The sequence below is a fragment of the Lynx canadensis genome, chromosome C1 (genome assembly GCF_007474595.2).
Source record: "Lynx canadensis isolate LIC74 chromosome C1, mLynCan4.pri.v2, whole genome shotgun sequence".
Classification (NCBI taxonomy): Eukaryota; Metazoa; Chordata; class Mammalia; order Carnivora; family Felidae; genus Lynx; species Lynx canadensis.
This window is the reverse complement of record NC_044310.1, coordinates 31,606,583-31,626,866: the sequence shown is the minus strand read 5'-3', so window position 1 is coordinate 31,626,866 and position 20,284 is coordinate 31,606,583. Positions and strand designations below refer to the sequence as shown.

General features: G+C 40.9%; 1 protein-coding gene across 10 annotated transcripts in view; it reads left to right on the top strand.

Moving 5' to 3' along the window:
• The window catches only part of SCMH1 (Scm polycomb group protein homolog 1), a 187,458-nt gene that overhangs the window by 93,764 nt on the left and 73,410 nt on the right, over nt 1–20,284 (top strand). For all 10 annotated transcript variants that reach the window (XM_030323809.1, XM_030323801.1, XM_030323800.1 and 7 more), the window contains 2 exons: nt 5,199–5,287; nt 11,006–11,249. In XM_030323809.1, coding sequence (XP_030179669.1) covers nt 5,199–5,287; nt 11,006–11,249 — 333 coding nt within the window. The remainder of the gene's footprint in view (nt 1–5,198; nt 5,288–11,005; nt 11,250–20,284) is intronic.

Sequence of the window (20,284 nt, the reverse complement as noted above, 5' to 3'; positions counted from 1 at the left end):
GGTGGGGTGGGGAGTGGGGATCCACAGCCATGTGGTTCCTGGTGTGAGTGCTATTCTGTTACTTGCCACCAGAGGGCATGAGCTCTGATTCAATTCTAGACCTGCTGATCTACATCTCATTCCAGAGCTTCCTCAGGTCAAGGTTAAACAAATGGATCCTAACTTCTTCAGTAATCCCACAGTCTTGGGAATATCTGGAAGCTCTTTATAACTGGTTCCATATAAATATTTTTAAAGAAATCCTAGGTAAGCACAGAAAACTCGCAGCATGCCTGGGTTTAGAATTAAAGAGACCTGACTTTGTAATATTAGCTCAGCCACTTACAAGTTTAGTTATGTGGCCATTGGTAAGTTAATCTACCTTGACTTTTAACGTTGAATTTCAGTCGCCTGCGAGATCCTTCATAAACTCTGCCATACCTGGTTTTTGAGTATTAAGTGGAATAACATAATAAAGTATCCAGCAAGTCTTGGTACCTGTTTAATAAGTGGAGATTTTTCCTTTGTTCAATAAAACTCTCACGGAAATTAAATTCTAGTTGGAAAAGACATACACATTACAAGGAAAAAAGAGAGAAAATTCAGGCAATGATAAGAGCTAAGGATAAATAAGGGATCAGGGGGTGCCTGGGTGGTTCAGTCAGTTAAGTGTCCGACTCTTGATCTCATCTCAGGTCTTGATCTCAGGTTCATGAGTTCAAGCCCCACCTTGGGCTCCATGTTGGGCATGAAGCCTACTTAAAAATATATATAAATAAGAAGGGAGCAGGATTTAGGAGGCTGTTTTAGGTAGGATGGTCTAGGAACACCTCTCTGAGGAGATGATATTTCAGCAAAGAACTAACAAAGATTTGAGAAAAGGGGGGAGTCTTTGAGGCAGAGGGACGCAGCATGGTGTGTTTCAGGAACAGAAAGACCAGTGAATGAGGGGCAGATGAGTTATGAGAAGTAAGTTCATCCCAGACCGCATGAGCTTTGTTAACATGCCTAAAGACTAGATTTATTTGTGTTGTGTATGGGATGTAAGCACAACAGTGATGTGGTCTGATTTATATTTAAAAAAACATGCAAACCTATCATTCTGACTGTTATGTGGAGAACAGACAGTAGGGAGGCGAAAGTAGAGACAGTCTGCTAGAAGGCTGCTGAGGATTCGAGGCAGAGTGTGACTGTGCCTTAGATCAGGGCGGTCACTGGTGGGTGAGAAATCTCAAATGGCGAGAAATGGTTTGATTCAGGGTATATTATTAGATGCGTGTGCCATCAAGCCTTGCTGACGAATTGTATTTGAGGGGTGCTAGGAAGGGAGGAATTACAGGTGGCTTCTAGGCATTTTGATCTGAGCACCTGGGTTTTAATAAGTGGTGTCATTAAGTGAGCTGAGATACTGGAGAAAAGAGCAAGTTGGGGGCAGGCAGCAAAATCCAGAGTTCTGCTTGAGACTTACTCATCTTGAGGCCTCTTAGCATCCAAGTGGACTTACAGAAAAAGGCAGATGGAAATACAAGCATGAAACTCAAGGCAGGTTTGAGCTGGAGATGTAAATTGGCAGTCCTATTTGCCAGGGGGAGACTGGGGACCAAGAGGAAGAGAACCAGTGGCCAAGCACTGAGGTGCTCCCATTTTCAGAGGTCAAGATTTCTGACATACCTGTTCTTTTCTTCACAAGCAGGCCATTGTTTAATTGGAGGAGATCCTCAAGTAACTGTTTTTAGTCTTCTTCCCTTCCCTCTTTCTCCAATATATGACCCAAAACTCTTTTTACCAATAAAAACAGTAAGGTAGGGCTGAGTGATGAAATATCTGAAGACATTAACATGCAGATTAATAATGAAGGTTCTGGAGACAGAGGAATTGGTCTTAAATCCTGCCTCTGCTATTTACTAACAGAGTGGCCTTAGATTTTTTATTTAATTTCTGTAACCTCAGTCCTTCCATCTACAATGGCCAGCGTGTATATCTATTATATATATTATTATATACAAAGCTGTGTTTTAAGTCTTTCACATGTATTAACCTATTTTGATCCTTAGAACAACCCATCGAGGTAGTTACTATTTTTATCTCACTTTATTTTTGAAGAAACTAAAGCCAGAGAGAGGTTTTTGTAATTTGCCATACGTTACACATCAGGGAGGTGGCAGACTAGATTTAAATCAAGGCAGCTGGTGTCTGGACCAGTGCTACGTTTCTCGTATCTAATTCACAAAGTTGTAGTAGTGATTAAATGAGATAACCCACTTAAAGTGCTTGGCACATAGAGCCTGGAGCATCATATGTGCATAATGTTTTCTTTGGAAGCAGCATAGTGTAGTGAAAGAGAACCAGATGAGAGGGCTTAGGGCTCCAGCCTCATTCTATAAGAGCAACTTATGTGACCACAAATAAGTTTCTTAGCCCCTCTGGACTTAAGTTTTGTAATCTGCAACATAAAATTTTTGTACTGTATGGTCTCTGAGGGCCCTTTCAATGTTAAAACACTACCTATGACTTCCCAATACAAATTATAGATACATTTGAATTTGGAAGGGGGGGTTCCACCTCACTTAGGGGGCTGGGGAATAAAGTACCTTAATAATTCCTTGGGCTGGTAACATTTCTGTGTTGCCCTTCTACTCTTGAAGGAGCTTGCTAGGAGGTAGTGAAACGGAATAGTTAAGAACCATGAGGTCTGGAGTAGGACCACCATTTATTGGAATCTTCATCACTTACTACCTTGGACAAGATGCTTGAGTTTCCATTTCATCTTCTGCAAACTAAGAAGAATAATACTGTGTACCTCATGGTAGTATTTCAAATATCCGGAAAGAAATTGCATGTAGAGAATTTAATACATAATAAGCAGTCAGTGCGTATTAGCTATTATAATATTATTCTAAGTGTTCCCAGAGCTGAGGGAACTTTTTTTTATTTTTTATTTTTTAGTTCTTTAAGTTCCATGTGACATGGAAGCTCCTGAGTAACCCTTTTCTAAGAAATGGAATTGGTGATTACATGGCGAGGCACTTGCTGGGAACTGAGGGCATGAATCTGAGTGTTCTGACTGAGCAGTCCTTCCTTCTACTCCTCTCTTTTACCAGGGATAGCAAGCATTTCTCTCGAATAGTTGTGTCTTGCCACGTCTTGCCCATAAGTGTAGTGAACCATTCATGGCCCATCTGCTCTAGGTTTGACTTGCGTCAGTCCTTGACGAACCTAAGGAGAGTTGTTTTCCTCACACACAGACCGGGCCTGAGTTTCTGGAGAAATTTATTTTTTTCTTTTACCCTGATCAAAGGAAAAGTAGTAGTCAAGAATCCTTTGGCCGTGATTGCAAAAACTCAACTCAAAATAGGTTAGAGGAGAGGAAAAGGAGGAAGCAGGAATGACTGAGACCATATAACCAAGAAGGTAAGGCCTGCTGCTGAGTGGGTTTGAACACAGAGTTGTAAACCCTCTCATGATTCCCCACATCTTGCTCTACGTTGGCTTTATTCTCAGTTGTTCTCCCTGTAGCAGTGCCAAGCCTACAAACAGCCTTATAGCCATGACCTCAGGGAAAGACTCCTTCAGTGTGTCTGTCATGTCGGAAAACAGTTGACCCAACTGGGGACACACACACACACACACACACACACTCTTGGTGTAGGGGAGTCTGATGCTCTTAAATGGCATTATTTCGCATTCCATGGCCAGGTTGGTAGTCATGTGATAGACATCCCCACCAAATCACATAGAATTTTTCCAAAAGGAAAAAAACTAGGCAAGCAAAAAAGTAAACAATAGCAATTTTAGATTAAGTGATAGGAGCATCCTCATCGCTGTCACCATTGTTGATGTGAAGGAGCTATCAAGACATCTTCTGACCTTGGGGAACTTGGCTTAGCCTAGCCAGCTTTGAGACAGTTTAAATCGTACAGGGTGATGACTCTCTGATTTCCATTTTCTTCTCTCTCTCTCCATGCCCTCCCCCTTAATTATAGCTATTAATTAATACTCCCCAAAGCTGATTCTTCCCTTTTTCATTTTACCTGCACGCTGATAGTTTAGCATAGTAGTTAGCAGTGTGGACTTAAGGATCAGACTGCCTGGGTTTCAATCCTGTCTTTCTCATTTGCTCATTTTGAAATCGTAAGTTTACTTTATACCTCTTTTCTCGTCTATAAAAGGAAGACAGTAGCTACCTTCCTGAGTTGTCTTGAGTAGATAGATTGTGGAAGGTGATTGGCTTAATATCTAGTCAAATGGTCAGTAATAACAGATGTCATTGTTGTTGTTATTTCCAGCTCTACAGCTTTGAGGCAGCCTATCTGTTCTTTTGTCAAGAATAGGAAAGCTGAGGGCGATTGGGAGACTATCAAAAAGCACAAGATTTGGGCATCTCAGGATAGAGAGTTGAAGCCAAATCTGAAGGAGGCCTTTGGAACTCTAGCTGGAAGACCTAACTCCGATAACAGTCTTATTTTTACAATTTACTAGTTAAATGGTACATTCTTATTGGCTTTTACTTGCTGAACGACAGTGGACAATTAATCTCTCTAGGCTTCTTTTTATTCTTTTGGAAAATGAATATTTTTGGATAGGATTATCCCTTCCATGATCATCATTGTCTGATCCTTAATTGTTTAAGTAAAAATGAATATTGGAAAGCGTTCTGTAGTCGTGTGTGTGTGTGTGTGCACGCACACACGTGCACGTGCATGTGTGTAAGAGAAAGAGAAATAGTGAGTTGGTTTATATTATGATAAACCGAAAAGATTTACTTGTTTATTGGGTGTAGCATGTTACGTACCTGGTTTCTTCATAAGAGATTATCATATCCCCTTTCATACCCCACTGTCTAGATCATTTCTAAGTATTTGTTGATCCTATCTCACATCTCTTTTGGACTTGTCAAGGAAAGATTTTTAGACATTATAATACATATTTTATAATACTTGTCGTAGAGTCCGAAAACTTGGTTGGGGATTTTGTTCCACTACTTACTTTGCAACATTACCTTGGGCAAGTTACATTCCCTCTCACGTGCCTCATTTCCATGTCTGTCTAATGAGGCATTTCTTCTATTTAACCTGTAAGTCCTTTCCTAACAGTCTGTGACTCTGTAACTATCACAGCATAGGTTGTGGCAGGAGTAGCTGGATTCCAAAGGGAAAACTTGGTATCACCAGTCCCTTTGAAACCTATTTTTTATCTGTTGCCCATTATGTTTGCTGCAGGATTTCGGCTGAATGCCTCTTCTTGGCCCATGTTCCTTTTGAAGACACTAAATGGAGCAGAGATGGCTCCCATCAGGATTTTCCACAAGGTATGGTGTCCTTCAGATATCACCACTGCAGACTGCTAAGGTCAAATGCTTACATTCTTTCATTTACTAAGCCCCTGATGTCTACTTTATATTTATGGCCTGAGGATGCCTTCTCAGAAACTAGTTCAGTGGAAGGATTTTTTAGTACCTTATGAAGCAGCAATGATCCCTGGAGGAAATTACACCATAAGTTAGGATTTCTGGTTTTTGGGTCCCAGCTCCACCATTAATAAGCTATGTCCTTTTGTCCTCATCTGTAAGTGGGAGTCTGTCTACCTCACAGGATTGTTAGGAAGTTAAAATGTGTTTATCAGTAAAACATAAAATATGATATAAATCTAATGGAGCTGTTCTTATCCCAGATCTTGGAATTCCCTAAGTTCCATATGCTAAACAGAGAGAAAGGAAGGAGACTATTTTTTGAGTGTCTACAGGATGTTTGGAGTTGATATACACCATCTCATTTAATATTCACAGTTAACTTTCTGAAGCAAGAATTATGATTTCCACTTAACAGCTAAGAAAATGAATACTTTTGAATAAAGAACTTGCCCAAGATCACATGGCTAGTAAGTGGTGGAACAGGGATGTAGAACCCGTATCCATCCTTTCTTGTCTCCCAAAGGATGAGGCAATCAGTCTGCTCTCAGCTGAACTCTTTTAATGAGGTCAAGGGGCCTGAACTAGAGTTGCCTATGCTGCTAGTTAAGTCTAAACCCTAAGAGCACCTTGGTTCCCAGAATATAGTGTACTGGGCAACCTAGAAACCCTTTTGCTATAGAATATGTCAAATTGGTGGTGGGGCGGGGGGAGGGAGACCCACAAATATTCTTTTAAATGCTTTGCTGAGCTACCAGAAAGTTAGAAAACTCTCCAGAGGCCAGAATGAAAAAGGAGAACCAGTGTTAAGTGTGACGTACTGTACCTGCAGGTCCCTTAAGGGGCTTTGCCAGTCTCACTTTCTAAGGATCTTGTCTTTTAGCAGCCGTGGTAGGATAGATGAGCACTTGGGCCTGTGCAGGGCAGTGAAACAGGCCCTGAGACTGCCACGCAGACAAGTAGGTCAGGTCCCTCAGGTGGTCCCTCCTAGTGAAAAGACTGTTAATACTGCTGAGGAAGGTGTCTGCCTCAGCTCTGCAGTGGGATGCAAATGGAGTCACCGCCCCTGATAAATCAGTCTAACCCGTGCAAGTCCAGATACACTGCATGTGTTGTCTAGGAACTTCAGGGCTGTATGGAGCTCTTTCTGAGTGCCTGCAGAAGCAAACCCAAAGTCTCTCTAGAGGGTTTGGTTGCTTTCAACACAATGCCATAGGAATCCCAAAGGTGAAGCACCACTGAAGAGGAGTATTCTGTTCAGAATTCCAGAGCCCTCAAATACTCTCAGAATAAACCCAACATGACGAGACATCAGTGGACCCAACAAAACAGTAAGGCTATAACCAAAGGGCTTCCAGATAATAGAAATAGCAGATAGAGATTATAAATTAAGTATTTGAAAATGATTAAGGAACAAAAAGAAGGAATTTAAAAGTTGAGAGATGTACAAAACCCTATTTTTAAAAATATTTTAAAAAACTGAAATGAAACTTAATGGTTAAAAGTACAAATTAATAGGTAAGTATATAAGAAACTAGGACTTAGATAAAGAAGAATTAACTGAAAGATGTATGTAAGGAATTTCCCCAGAATGCAGCACAGAGAGATAAAGAGGTAGAAAACATTAAGGAAAAGAGACCAAGAGAATAATACTAGAAGGTCCAACGTATGCTGAACACAAACTTCGGAAAGACTAGGAAGAATAGAGAATAGGAATATTCAAGAAGGTATTAACAGAATTTTCCAGAGTGTGCAATAAAGGCAAATACATACCTTAAAACATCACAGTATTAATTGAAGTCCAGAGAAAAGATCCGAGCAAGTAATCACACAGGGTACCTTCCAGAGGGTTACAGGTAGCGTGACAGCACATTTCCAGACAGCAGCCGTACAAGCCAAAAGATCATAGAACAGTATCTTCCAAGTACTGGGAATAAAATTATTGTCCACCTGGAATTTTATATCTAGCTGTACTATTATTTCAGAACAAATACAAAACCAAGACATTTCCAAACAAACTAGTACAAGTAGATACTTTCAGCCACTGAAAGAACAACTGAAAAATCTATTTCAGGAGGAGGATCATTGAACCCAGAAAATAAGAATGGACGTAATAGTGATGAGGAAAGATTGCTTAACATGTGGATAAATCTAAGCAAGCAGTGCCTGTAACTGTATAAACTAAGTATAATAACAATGTGGAACTAAATTATCAAATACCTATTAACTCAGGAGTAGGTAAATTTCAGGAGTAGATATTGTTTGGGACTATACATATAATGAGTTTTAGACTGAATTGTGTCAACTATACAGCTACAGTCTCAAGGCAATCTGCTAAAAGATTCTAAATAGAATGGTTATCGTCTGATTCAATGGAGTGGGTAAAAAGGGAAGAAAATTCAATTTACTGTAAAGGAGAAAAAGGAACCCAGAAAAATCAAGTTACATAGAAATGTAGGCAAGATAATAATTGTAATAAATTTAAATATCTCAGTTATCGCAAAAAAGGTTAAACTCATCAGTTCAGTCAGATACCCATTAGGTTGTTTTTAAATCTAGCTCTATGCTGTTTATAAGAGACCCTGCTAAAATATACACCAAATGTTGAAAGGAAAAGAAAAGACACACCAGGCAAATCTTTGTCAAGAAAGCCTATGCTAACTATACTGACATTAGGCAAAGGAGACTTTGTCGCTGAAAGACTTCATTAAAGAGGTCACAATCTAATAAAAAAAAAGTACATGTTCCTGAAAAACAGTGCCTCAGATACGAAAGCAAAATTTGACAGAATTTAGACAAATTGGAAAATCCACAGTTATTGACGAATATTTCAGTACATGTCACTAAGTAATTGATCAATAAAGCAGACAAGGAAATTGGTGCATCAGTCAGCATAAGCTACCTAGTATTAAATCAGCTGATAAGTTTTTTGTTTTTTGTTTTTTTTTTTAGGTTTATTTGTTTTGAGAGAGAGAGTGCATGTGTGTGCCACTTGTGAGCCAGGGAGGGGCAGAAAGAGAAGGAGAGAGAGTCCAAGCAGGCCCAATGCTGTCAGTGCAGAACCCGATGCGGGACTTGATCTCACAGTGAGATCATGACCTGAGCTGAAATCAAGAGTCAGACACTTAACCGACTGAGCCACCCAGGGGCCCCAAGCTGATCAGTTTTTAAGAGTCAGTTGCAGGGGCGCCTGGGTGACTCAGTCGGTTAAGCATCTGACTTAGGCTCAGGTGGTGATCCCACAGTTTATGGGTTTGAGCCCTGCATCAGGCTCTATGCTGACAGCTCGGAGCCTGGAGCCTGCTTCGGATTCTGTGTCTCCCTTGCTCTCTGCCCCTCCCTTGTTCATACTGTCTCTGTGTCTCTCTCTGTCTCAGAAATAAATAAACATTAAATTTTTTTAAGAAAAATAAATAAATCAGTTGCATTTCTATTTAACAGCAGCAAGTGGCTTGAAAATAAAATTTAAAAAAAAATTTTTTTTTCTTTTAATGTTTATTTATTTTTGAGAGAGAGACAGAGCATGAGCAGAGGAGGAGCAGAGAGAAAAGGAGACACAGAATCCAAAACAGGCTCCAGGCTCTGAGCTGTCAGCACAGAGCCCGACACGGGGCTCGAACTCACAAACCATGAGATCATGACCTGAGCCGAAGCCAGACGGCTCAACCGACTGAGCCACCCAGGCGCCCCTAAAAATTTTTAAAGATAGCACTTATGATAACAATAAAATAATATGCCTAGAAAATGTTAATAAAAGCATGAGATACTTATAAAGAAAAGTTAAAAATCTATATTAAAGAAAAAATCTACATTAAAGAATACTTAAGATCCACATAAGAGTGAAACCATATGGTATCTGTCTTTCTCTGTATGGCTTATTTCACTTAGCATCACACTCTCCAGTTCCATCCACGTTGCTACAAAAGGCCATATTTCATTTTTTTCTCATTGCCACGTAGTATTCCATTGTGTATATAAACCACAATTTCTTTATCCATTCATCAGTTGATGGACATTTAGGCTCTTTCCATAATTTGGCTATTGTTGAGAGTGCTGCTATGAACATTGGGGTACAAGTGCCCCTATGCATCAGTACTCCTGTATCCCTTGGGTAAACTCTTATGTGGATCCTGAGAAACTTAACAGGAACCCATGGGGGAGGGGAAGGAAAAAAAAAAAAAAAAAAAAAGGACGTTAGAGTGGGAGAGAGCCAAAGCATAAGAGACTGTTAAAAACTGAGAACAAACTGAGGGTTGATGGGGGGTGGGAGGGAGGGGAGGGTGGGTGATGGGTATTGAGGAGGGCACCTTTTGGGATGAGCACTGGGTGTTGTATGGAAACCAATTTGTCAATAAATTTCATATATATAAAAAATAAAAATAAAAAAAAATAAAAATTTACTCTTTAATCTAAAAAAAAATAATAATAATAATAATAAAATCATGTCATAAAAAAAATAAAGAATACTTAAATGGAAAAGACTATTATGTTCATGGATGAGAAGGCTAAATATCATTTATACAACGGTTATTTCTTTCTAAATTAATCTATAAATTCATTGGGATTCCACTCAAAATCCAAAGAGGGGTTTTCTCTGGACTTGAAAAGCTGATTCCATGGTATCAGCTTTCATACAAAAGATCATATGAAATTCATAATGAAAGATCAGGGAGAAAGAATAGCCAAAACCATAATAAAAATGACAAAGCAGGGGACTTTTTCTATCAGATACCCATTTAATAAGACCATGTTAGTAAGACCCTGTTATTGGTGCAGGATCAGAGTGTAAGACCAGAGAAAGAATAGAGTGTATAACACTTTTTGAGAGCTTTATCTTTACAACTACACTGCAGATCCACACCGTTGGACAGAGTGAGCAATGTTACGAGCACTTAGGAGGGCAATTTGACAATACTTAATAAAGCATAGGATGTATATATCTGTCCTATAATCCAGCAATTCTACGCCTACTTACACACCCTAAAGTAACCCTTCCACACGTGTGCAAAAGAACAAGTACAAGAATGGTCACTGAAACTCTTGAAACAGTGAACAATTAGAAATGATCTTAAATGTCCATCTGAATAGAATGAATATGTTGTGATATATACATATAATGGAATATGAACTATTAGCACTTGAAATATATTGGAGCTAAATTTATCAACGTAGGTAAATTTCAAAAGTGTAACATTAACCACACACAAAAAAAAGTCGTAGAATGATATGTATGGTATAATACCATTTATATAAAATTTTGAAGTATGCAAATGGATGCACATATATATATATGTACATATATGTATATACACACACACATACATACATAGTAAAGTATGAAAACATGCATGAGGAATGGGCACAAAAGGGATTCAGCTTTAAAAATGTTACCTTTTATTTCTTAAAAAAAAATCAGAATCAAAATGGTAAAATGTCAGGACATAAAAAGTAATACTTTGGAATACTCTGAAATTCATTTAAAAGAAAGACTACACTTTCATTATAAATCTTCGGTAGCAGCCGGTGACTTTTTCGTTGTTCCAAACTTGGTAGCAGTCTCTTGGGGCACACAGACTCTGTGTTTGCATCTAGGTCTGTATGTTTCTGTTTCTCATCTAGGAACCACCCTCGCCTTCCCACAACTTCTTCAAAATGGGAATGAAGCTAGAAGCTGTGGACAGGAAGAACCCTCATTTCATTTGCCCAGCCACTATTGGGGAGGTGCGGGGCTCAGAGGTGCTTGTCACTTTTGATGGGTGGCGAGGGGCCTTTGACTACTGGTGCCGCTTCGACTCCCGGGACATCTTCCCTGTGGGCTGGTGTTCCCTGACTGGAGACAACCTACAGCCACCTGGCACTAAAGGTAAAGGCTCATCCATGAGCTCTTGAAATCAGGACCCAGGTTGGTAAGGGAGGTTACCTGGGTCTCCCACGGTCAGCGTATCTTCAGTAAACCTCACTAGTAGGCAGCTTAGGTAAACACCAGTGTCTACCCGAGAGCAATCAGAAACAATAAGAATTTAATGTCCAAGGAAGCTAGATGTGGAGTTTGGGATAAAGTAAAAGTTCCTTACTCTAAATATCGTAGTTTATTCTCAGGCAACTAGCTTTTCCTCCCTGTCACTTTTGTTCCTAACCTCTTTCAGAGTTTGAGTAGCATTCATTGTCTCAAGGTGCACCTCTCTCTCGGGTCCCAGGGGCTTTGCATATGAGCTGGAGTAGCAGTGTGCCATCAGGATACTTGAGAAGCACCGTAGCACAATGGGAAAAGCATGAACTTTGAAGCAAAGTAGACTTAGGTTTGAGTTCCAGCTCTGCCTTTTTTTTTTTTTGCCAGCCGTGTGGCTTTGGGCAGTTAGTTTGCCTCTCTAAACCTCAAATTCTCTGTCTGTAAAAGAACACCTGCTTCATAAAGTTATTGTGAGGAATAAATGAGATGATATGGGTAAAATGCTTACATAATATCTGGCAAATAGCAAGTGCTAAACAAATGTTTTTATTATATTACTGCTGCTCTTATCATAGTTACTACATCCTGTATTATATTTATTATAATTACTAGATAATATATAATATGCCACATTATTGGTATTATAATGCTATTATTATAAAAATAACCACTACTAATGGAAGAGTATATATAAAATGCTAGAATAGTGCCACAGAGTAATTGAACAGTAAATTATGTTTCTAATGATGATGGTGTTGGACATCATCCAGAATAGAATTTGAGATAGCTGCTCTAAATAAAAGAAATACTAAGAATCTCATCCCTGAAGTCTAAAAGTGCTAGTTAATCTGAAGGTGTAGAAAGTCACCCTTCTTATTGTCTGTCAGTCCCTTTTCTAAACCTCTGTCAGTTTCATTCATTCAGTTAGCCTGGTATTTATTGAGCACTTAACTGTGAGCCAAGCTGAAGATACAGCAGTTACAAGGATGAAAAACACTTCTGCCCTCCTGGAACTTCTATTCTAGTGGGATGAGATGGGTGATAAACATCGAAATCACGAAATAAACAAGATGATTTCAGATCCAGTTTCTCCTCAGGAATAAAGTATAATGAAATAGTGGCAGCAAAGGTGGACTGAGAAGGGGTTTTTTGTTTAACAGCTTTATCAAAGTGTAAGACAAGTGAAACAGACGGCACATATTTAAAATATACCATTTGAAAAGTGTTGACATATGTGTGCACCCATGAAACCATGACCCACAATCAAGATAATGAACATAACCATCATGCTCAAAAGTTTCCTCGTTCGTCTTGGCAGAGGGAGGAGATTATTTTTTTTTAATGTTTACTTATTTTTGAGAGAGAGAGAGCGAGCATGCACAAGTGGGGGAGGGGCAGAGAGAGACACACACACACACACACACACACACACACACACAGACTACGAAGCAGGCTCCAGGCTGTGAGCTGTCAGCACAGAGCCCATTGCGGGGCTTAAACCCACATACTGCAAGATCATGACCTGAGCCAAAGTCAGATGCTCAACCCACTGAACCACCCAGGCACCCTGGGAGGAGATTGTTTAGATACAATTTCTTTTCAGGAAAATTTGTCTGAAAAGGTGATATTTGAATTGAATGATCAGAAAGAATTCCAAGCAAGGACAGGGCATACATATCATGGTGCTGAGACGTGCGTGAGGGTATGTGTTTCAGGGGCAGAGAGAAGACTGCTCCTACTCTAGAGCGCTGTGTGAGAAGGAAAGTGGCAAAACCCTGTAGGACCTGGAAAGCCAGAGTGAGAATTTGGATTTTATTCTAAACATGTGGGGAATTGTTAGAGGGTACTATGTAGGGGAGTGACGAGATCCGATTTACTTTTACAAAGTCACTTGCACTTGTATCCAGAATTCAACTCAACAATAAAAAAGGCAACCCAATTAAAAAATGGGCAAAGGGTTTGAATGGACATTTCTGCAGAGAAGATAATATAAAAGGCCCATAAGCACTTGAAAAGATACTCCATGTCGTTAGCCATTAGGGAAATGCTAATCAAAGCCACAAGGAGATACCAGTTCACATCCATGGGTAAGATATAATCAAAAGGCAATAACAAGTGTTGGTGAGAATGTGGAGGAATTGGATACATGGCTAGTGAGATTGTAAAATGGTGCAGCCACTTTAGAAACAGTTTGGAAGTTACTCAAAGTATTAAGCACGGAGGTACTTGTGACCTAGCAATTCCACTCATGGGTATACGCCCAAAAGAACAGAAAACATGTCCATAGAAAAATGTATCATGTATGTTCATGACAACATTATTCATTGTAGCCAAAAAGTGGAAATAGCCCAAGTGTTCATCATGTGATGAACAGATAAATAAAAGGTGGTATATTCATATGAAATCTTGTTTGGCAATAAAAAGGAATGAGTCCTGAAATAGACTACACCACAGGTGTACCTTAAAAGACATGAGACTGAGAGGAAAAAGCCAATCACAAAAGCCCACACGTGGCATGATTGCTTTTGTATGGGCTGTCCAGAAGAGGCAAAAACACAGAGACAAAAGTAAATTAGTGGCTGTCAGTAGCACGGGGGAGAGGGAAATGGGAGGTCACTTTGATCAATATGGTAAATATTCTCTGCAATTAGATCGGGAAGGTGTTTGCACATCTGTGTATCTACTAAAAACACCGAATTGTACACATTAAAGGGGTGAAGCTTATGGCATATGAAGTATATATCAATAAAGCTGTCATTTAAAAACTCCCTCGGACTGCTTATGGAGAATGGATTGTGCTGTGCTGACTGTGGACGAGGAAGAGGGGAGAGTTGCTGGGATTAGGTTGGTGGCACTGGGGTGGGGAAAACTTGAGATGGGGCAGGGCAGCGGTCAGACACACTTCTTGCCTCAGGAAAGTGCTATTCCTCCATATGCTTCAAGAAACAAGCGCCTGAGATTGCTATGAGAAACAACCCGTTGCTGTCCCTCGGCAAGCCCTGTGAGGCGGTATCTTCTGTGGAAGCAGGGAGAAGAGAAGTGCCTTGGAGGTAGTAGCGGAGTCATTTTTGCTTACTTGAGACAAGTAGGATAAACCTCGGTGCTCCTGGCTATGTTCAGTAGGTTGGTCTTCTCACTTTCTTGCCTAGGCAATTTCATCATGCTTACTGTAAATCTCTTAGCGTTTCTCCACAGCCACAAGACCAGGGAGTCTTTGTGCCCAGGAGTTGCTGGGCAGGTATTCCTTTGTGACTGGGCACCATGCTGATAAGAAATACGACTATGTGGTTGATGCTTCCAGAGGCGTTTGCTGACTGTTTTCATCCTCCTCTTTGCGTATCTGGGGACAGCTGCGATTTTTAACAGCAGATGACCAGATCAGCAGATGGCTCAGAGGTGGAGAGAGACCTTCTTCTGGTTGGCATTTCCAGACCAGATCCTTTGGCCATCATTCCAGCAGCCAGGGTTCCTCCAACAGTTCCCTTGCCCCCCTCCCCTCCCCCTCCGTAGGTTCTCCAGTGTGGCTGTTCAGTAACAGCAGAACTTCAGCCACCTCAGTGTCCTGGCTAGGGCGCAAGTGATCCAATGTGGAAAAAATGTGGTTACTCAATTCTTTTCTCAAAACAAGATGTTCTCTCTGTGTAAGCCTGTTCTCTTTCTAATCATGCTGTCTCCTCCTCCCTTCCTACCTTCTGGCCATTCGTGTGCAAATGGTAAAAATTCAAAGTAATATGAGATTGTTTCTTGCTGTCAGCAAATAGGAAAAAACACCAATTTTATTCAGTGTTTTTTACATGCGTTATTTCACTTTATATTCCTGGTAACTCTCAACTAGGCATAATTATTTTCAGATACATTTTATTTATGAGAAAAATAAATTTCAGAGGATTAAGTGACTTAGTTCTGTTGATATTTGAGTCTAGAGGGAGAAGTCATGGAGATCTTCCAGTAGGACCAGCTGTCAAGGCCATTTAGAGCCATATTGCCTTCACACATGTCCCCCCTGTACTCTCCCCATTCTCCTTCAGGCTTTCTTCAAAGCTTCGTTTGAGACCCTGGATTTTGGCTTCCAGATCCTGATACGAAATAGGAAAGAAGCAGTGTTGGGGGATATCAGAGCTTTGAACGAGGGTCTAGTCCCAGCTGGGCCACAAACTTATGTCTGTGAGCAAGTGATTCCTAATGAGAGGTTGAGCTAGGTGACCCTCGATGGCCCTCCCACCCTTGTGATACTGTCCATTCCTGCTCTTGGGGATGGGTAACAAGGGACCCCTGTGACTGTCTCCTGCTCGATTCTGGGTCCGGCTCACCTACCACTTTGCTCTGCCCTCCAGCCACCTAGGGCTCTGCCTCTCTCAGGGACTCCTGCATGCTGGCCGTTTTCTCCTCTGCTAAGAGGTAGTAATCCTTTTTAGCTCTTAAACTCCTGGCACCCAGCCAACTCTCATAAGAGTAAATACAAAGCTTACAGCTAATCCAGGGTACTTGGTTATAAAAGGCAAGCGTTGTTTTTGTTTTTTAAGCTCATCACTTTTTTTTATGTGTGACTTAACATAAAACTGAAACAGGCAAGTTTTACTTTTTAAACTTTAAAAAACAGAGAGTTCAGTCCATTTGGCTCGACTGTAACGCTTAACTAGGCTTCTCACCATCCTGACATCCACACTGATTTCAATCTGGGTGAGCCCATTTTAGATTACAGTTTAGCTTCCTATGCAACTTTTACGGTAGGAAGAGAATGTGAGCTGTGAGCTACCGCGCATTTACGTTTTTATTATAAATTAATGTGTTGCTGTCCGGATTATACTCCCAAGTTCTTGTGACTTCATAGAGTGTAACTGGGTCTGGCTGCTCTCAATATGCTGATACAAATATGGGGTCCAGGAGAGGTGCTGCCCTTGAGCACACCTGTTGGAGTAAAAGGTCAGCCGGGTCTCCTACCTTTTCATTCCACCCCTTCTACCTGTGGCATCATGCAAAGAGAATGCTTCATAATCTGACTCGGTGCTATGGTTGAGGGGAATAGTAGTTTTACTCTAGTCTAGAGAGTAAGAATTTGATGCTTCAAAACACAACTTTCAGAATATCTCTTCACATTGTTTCTGTGAAACATTTAAGAAGTATTTTCCATACTTTATGGATGGCCTCTTCCTCTTATAAAACTATCTAGGAAACTATACTATAGCCACTTTGGGATTCTGGGTCAGAAAGAGGATTGGTTAAATTGTAATCCTAAACTGTGCACGGAAAAACCAGGGTAGAGGCGAGAATAACACAAGCCAGGCTAAACTGTGGGTCACAGCATGTACACAGCACATAGGTCAACTAACGGGTTGATTTTCTTCAGCCATCCATCCATTCATTCAAGTTCTAAGCCCTAAGCCACAGCTGAGTGCTAGTCATTGGCTTAATTGAGGGAGCATCTGCCTTTAGAGTTTACAGTTTGGGGAGTGTATAGACAAATAGAAAATTACAGCTTCAAAGTGATAAAGTACAGAAGGGCCCCTACCTAGTTTGAAGACTGGAAGGTGGAGGTCAGAGGAGGCTTCCAAAGAAAGTGACATCAGACTGAAACCGGAAGAAAAATTCTAGGTAGCCATGGAAACAGAGAAGTAGAGGCCCAAGATTAAAAAAAAAAAAAAAAAAAAATGTGTTGAGGAACTGAAAGATGCTTAGACAACTAGACTGTAGCATGGAGAGAGAGGAATGGAAAGCGGAAAGGCTGGAGAAGAAGCCCTTTTAGACTGTTTTAAAGATTGGGGTCTTTGCCCTAAAAGCAGTGAGAGACATTGAATGGGCTTTGTAGAGTCGCTGGTCAGATTTGTGTTTTAGAAGACCATTCTGGTAACAGTGAAAGGATAGGTGTCTTCCAGAAGGTGGAGGCAGATGTGCCTATTAACAAGCCGTTATAATATTCCAGTGAAAGAATTGAGGCAGTGACATTGTGGTGAAAAGGATAAAAAGACTGGCGGGGGGGGGGGGGGGGACATATTCTTTGAATAAAGAACCCAGAATATGAGTTCTTACAGTCGAACACCTGTCGCAACTACTTTACTTATTTAACAAATAATTACCCCTACAACATGGAAATTTTGCTAGTTTTTCAGTATAAGCCTTAATGAGAAAGCTAAAATTCTCCTTTTCAATTTGTCTAGGAAGTTAGGGTTTCTTACTGCCTAGACTCCTTGTTAAATGGAACTAAGTTATTCATCTTTATCTCCCCAGCACTTGGCACATGGTAGTTATTCAGTAATAATTTGCTAAGTGAAGTAGATCACGCTGAATACTCTGATTCCATTTGTGTTCATCAACATCTAAAGCCACTACTCCCTTAATTACCAAAGTGAGAGTGCTACTCCCATTTTCACAGCAGAGTGAAATCCATTTAAACTAACGTTCTGTCTTATAAGTTTTGGAAACCTTATGGCCAAAAGTCAGGATGGCAAAGGCCACTCGTCTCCAGAAACATTTGTACAGCTCTACATCTGCCCTTCCATCCAACTTCTTTTGCTACTCAGCCACAGCAAGCAGGAGAGCGTCCTCTCCATAGGAAACTTCTAGCAACCAACATGCCGTGCCTATCTCTGAGAAGGCGTGTTCACTATGTCACGAGCAGTGTGGGCACATTGATCAACGAGCGAAACAAATTTTTTTGGTGCCCTTAATGAGGACAGCTACTTGGTTGTTTGGCTGTTTTCCTTTTTACCTTCTCAGATATCCTAGTTCCAGGCCTCGCCTTTATTTAATATACCGTTTCCTCCCTCCTCCACACATGTGCATGCACACACACACAATCTCTGTCATCATCACAGATGTGGCCTTGTACTCTACTCACATCTAGAAACTCCAGCCTTTATTCATCCATGTGGCCGACAGCTGTAGAGCCGTCCCCTTTTGGTGGTGCTAGGCTCGGTGGAGGTTAGAGACAGGTGCCTGCTTCCCAGGTTGAGTGAGTAATTGAAAGAAAATGAGCATGTGCTCACGTGCTATGCACCAAGTAGCACAGGGAGATGCCTGCTGTGGGTTCTATCTGAATTAGATGCCTGGACATCTCAAGAAAACTGTGCCAGAAGTGTTTAAATGCTCTATTTTGGTCCAAAAAAATACATGTGTTTATGAGATGAGGCTTTCTCTTGATTGTATGTTGATGGTACACAAATAGAAATAGGAAAATGGGGCAGTGACATGAGACACTAGATTATGAAGCGGGGATCTAGGTTCTCCCACTGATTGTAATTATGTCTGCCTAAAGGACAGAAAAGTCCTGTCCCATACCTCTCTTCCAGCTCCCATAAGCTGCCCCTTCGGCCCTGCCCAGTTCCCTTGCCTTCACCAGCCACAGATGCCTGAGAATGGTAGCAGTTTCTTGGCACATGTAATGAAACAACTGGCATCTGTCAAACTCCTGGAAATAGTGAGATGTGACTTAAACAGTTCATAGATTTGACCACACCTACTGTTTTCTTTAGAATTCTTAGACCCATGTAGTTTTCTTTGGCAGGCTTTTATTGAACACCTACTATGTGCCAGCATCAGTACATAGCGACTTGCAAAATCCCCTAGTTAAAAAAAATTTTTTTTAACGTTTATTTACTTTTGAGAGAGAGAGAGAGACAGAGCGTGAGCGGCGAAGGGTCAGAGAGAGAGAGAGGGAGACACAGAATCCGAAGCAGGCTCCGGGCTCCGAGCTGTCAGCCCAGAGCTTGACGCGGGGCTCGAACTCACAAGCTGTGAGATCATGACCCGAGCCGAAGTCGGACGCTCAACCAACTGAGCCACCCAGGCGCCCCAGCAAAATCCCCTAGTGTATGTGGTTTTTAGGAAAGCCAGACTGGAAATCAATAATATAAACTCTATGTAGTTACATTTTCTCCCTTAATTATATGGATGATTTTTTCAGGAAATATTGCAGGTATAATCTCAATAGTGACTTACTAAGTAGACCATAAACATCCATGTATGTGAAAGAAGACGAGGAAAACTTGGCAAACACTTTGACAGAGCAAAGAAAAAGCAAGAGTATGAGGGTGATACAGCCAGAAGGCAGGAGTTTCAAGCTTTTGGGATTCATTGTCTTATGCTGTGGAAAGCTGGACTGTGCTCGTGTGACTGTGTGGCTGACCAGCATGCGCTTCATCACAGGGTGCTTTCACCGAGGGCCCTCGGTTTCACCAGACACATTCACAGATCATCTTCTGAGAACACATAGCCCTACACCTGCAGAAATTGCTCCCAAATCCTCTTGCCTATTACCCTCAACAGCTAAGGCCAGTCACTCCTTTGTCAGTAGTAGAAGGTTCTTAAAGTTGGCTTGTGGTCCTGTCATGCACGATCTTATTTTCCTCTGTTTCCCCCACTCTCTGTAGATTTATCAGTTGAAAAACTCCCAGGAAAAATGAAACGTCTTTATAGTTGTAGAGGTCTTCCCCCCGTGCTGTAGGAATTAGAGTCCAGCAGGAAAGAAGGAGCTAGATCTGGAGAACCGAAAGTGTTAACCGAGCTGGATCAGAACAAGAGGCAACCCATGCTGCATTAAGTGAACTTGATTTAGAGGAGTGGAGTTTCAGCCTTGGCATCAGCCCAGCTGGCAGCACATAGCTGAACCCAGCCAAGTTGAGCAAAGCTAATAAAGAACACATCCTCTAAATTACAATGCCAAGCCAACGATACACTGCTGTGAGTGAAAACAAGATCCCAGTCCAGGAAACTGATAAACCAAATGGGTTTCCCCCTGCTCCTTTTTTCCCCCCATTGTTCATGTTCTATGTCATGTAGACACACACAATTTGGGCTTACTTAACATTTTGTACATCAGTTTTCAATTCCATATACTGTGTTGTTGCCAGAGAGAGGAGAGATCTGATAATGAATTTTTTTTGGCAAATAAGACTCTTAAGGATTATTGGAGAAACCTAGAAGTCAAAAATACTCTGACACCCTTCATTATT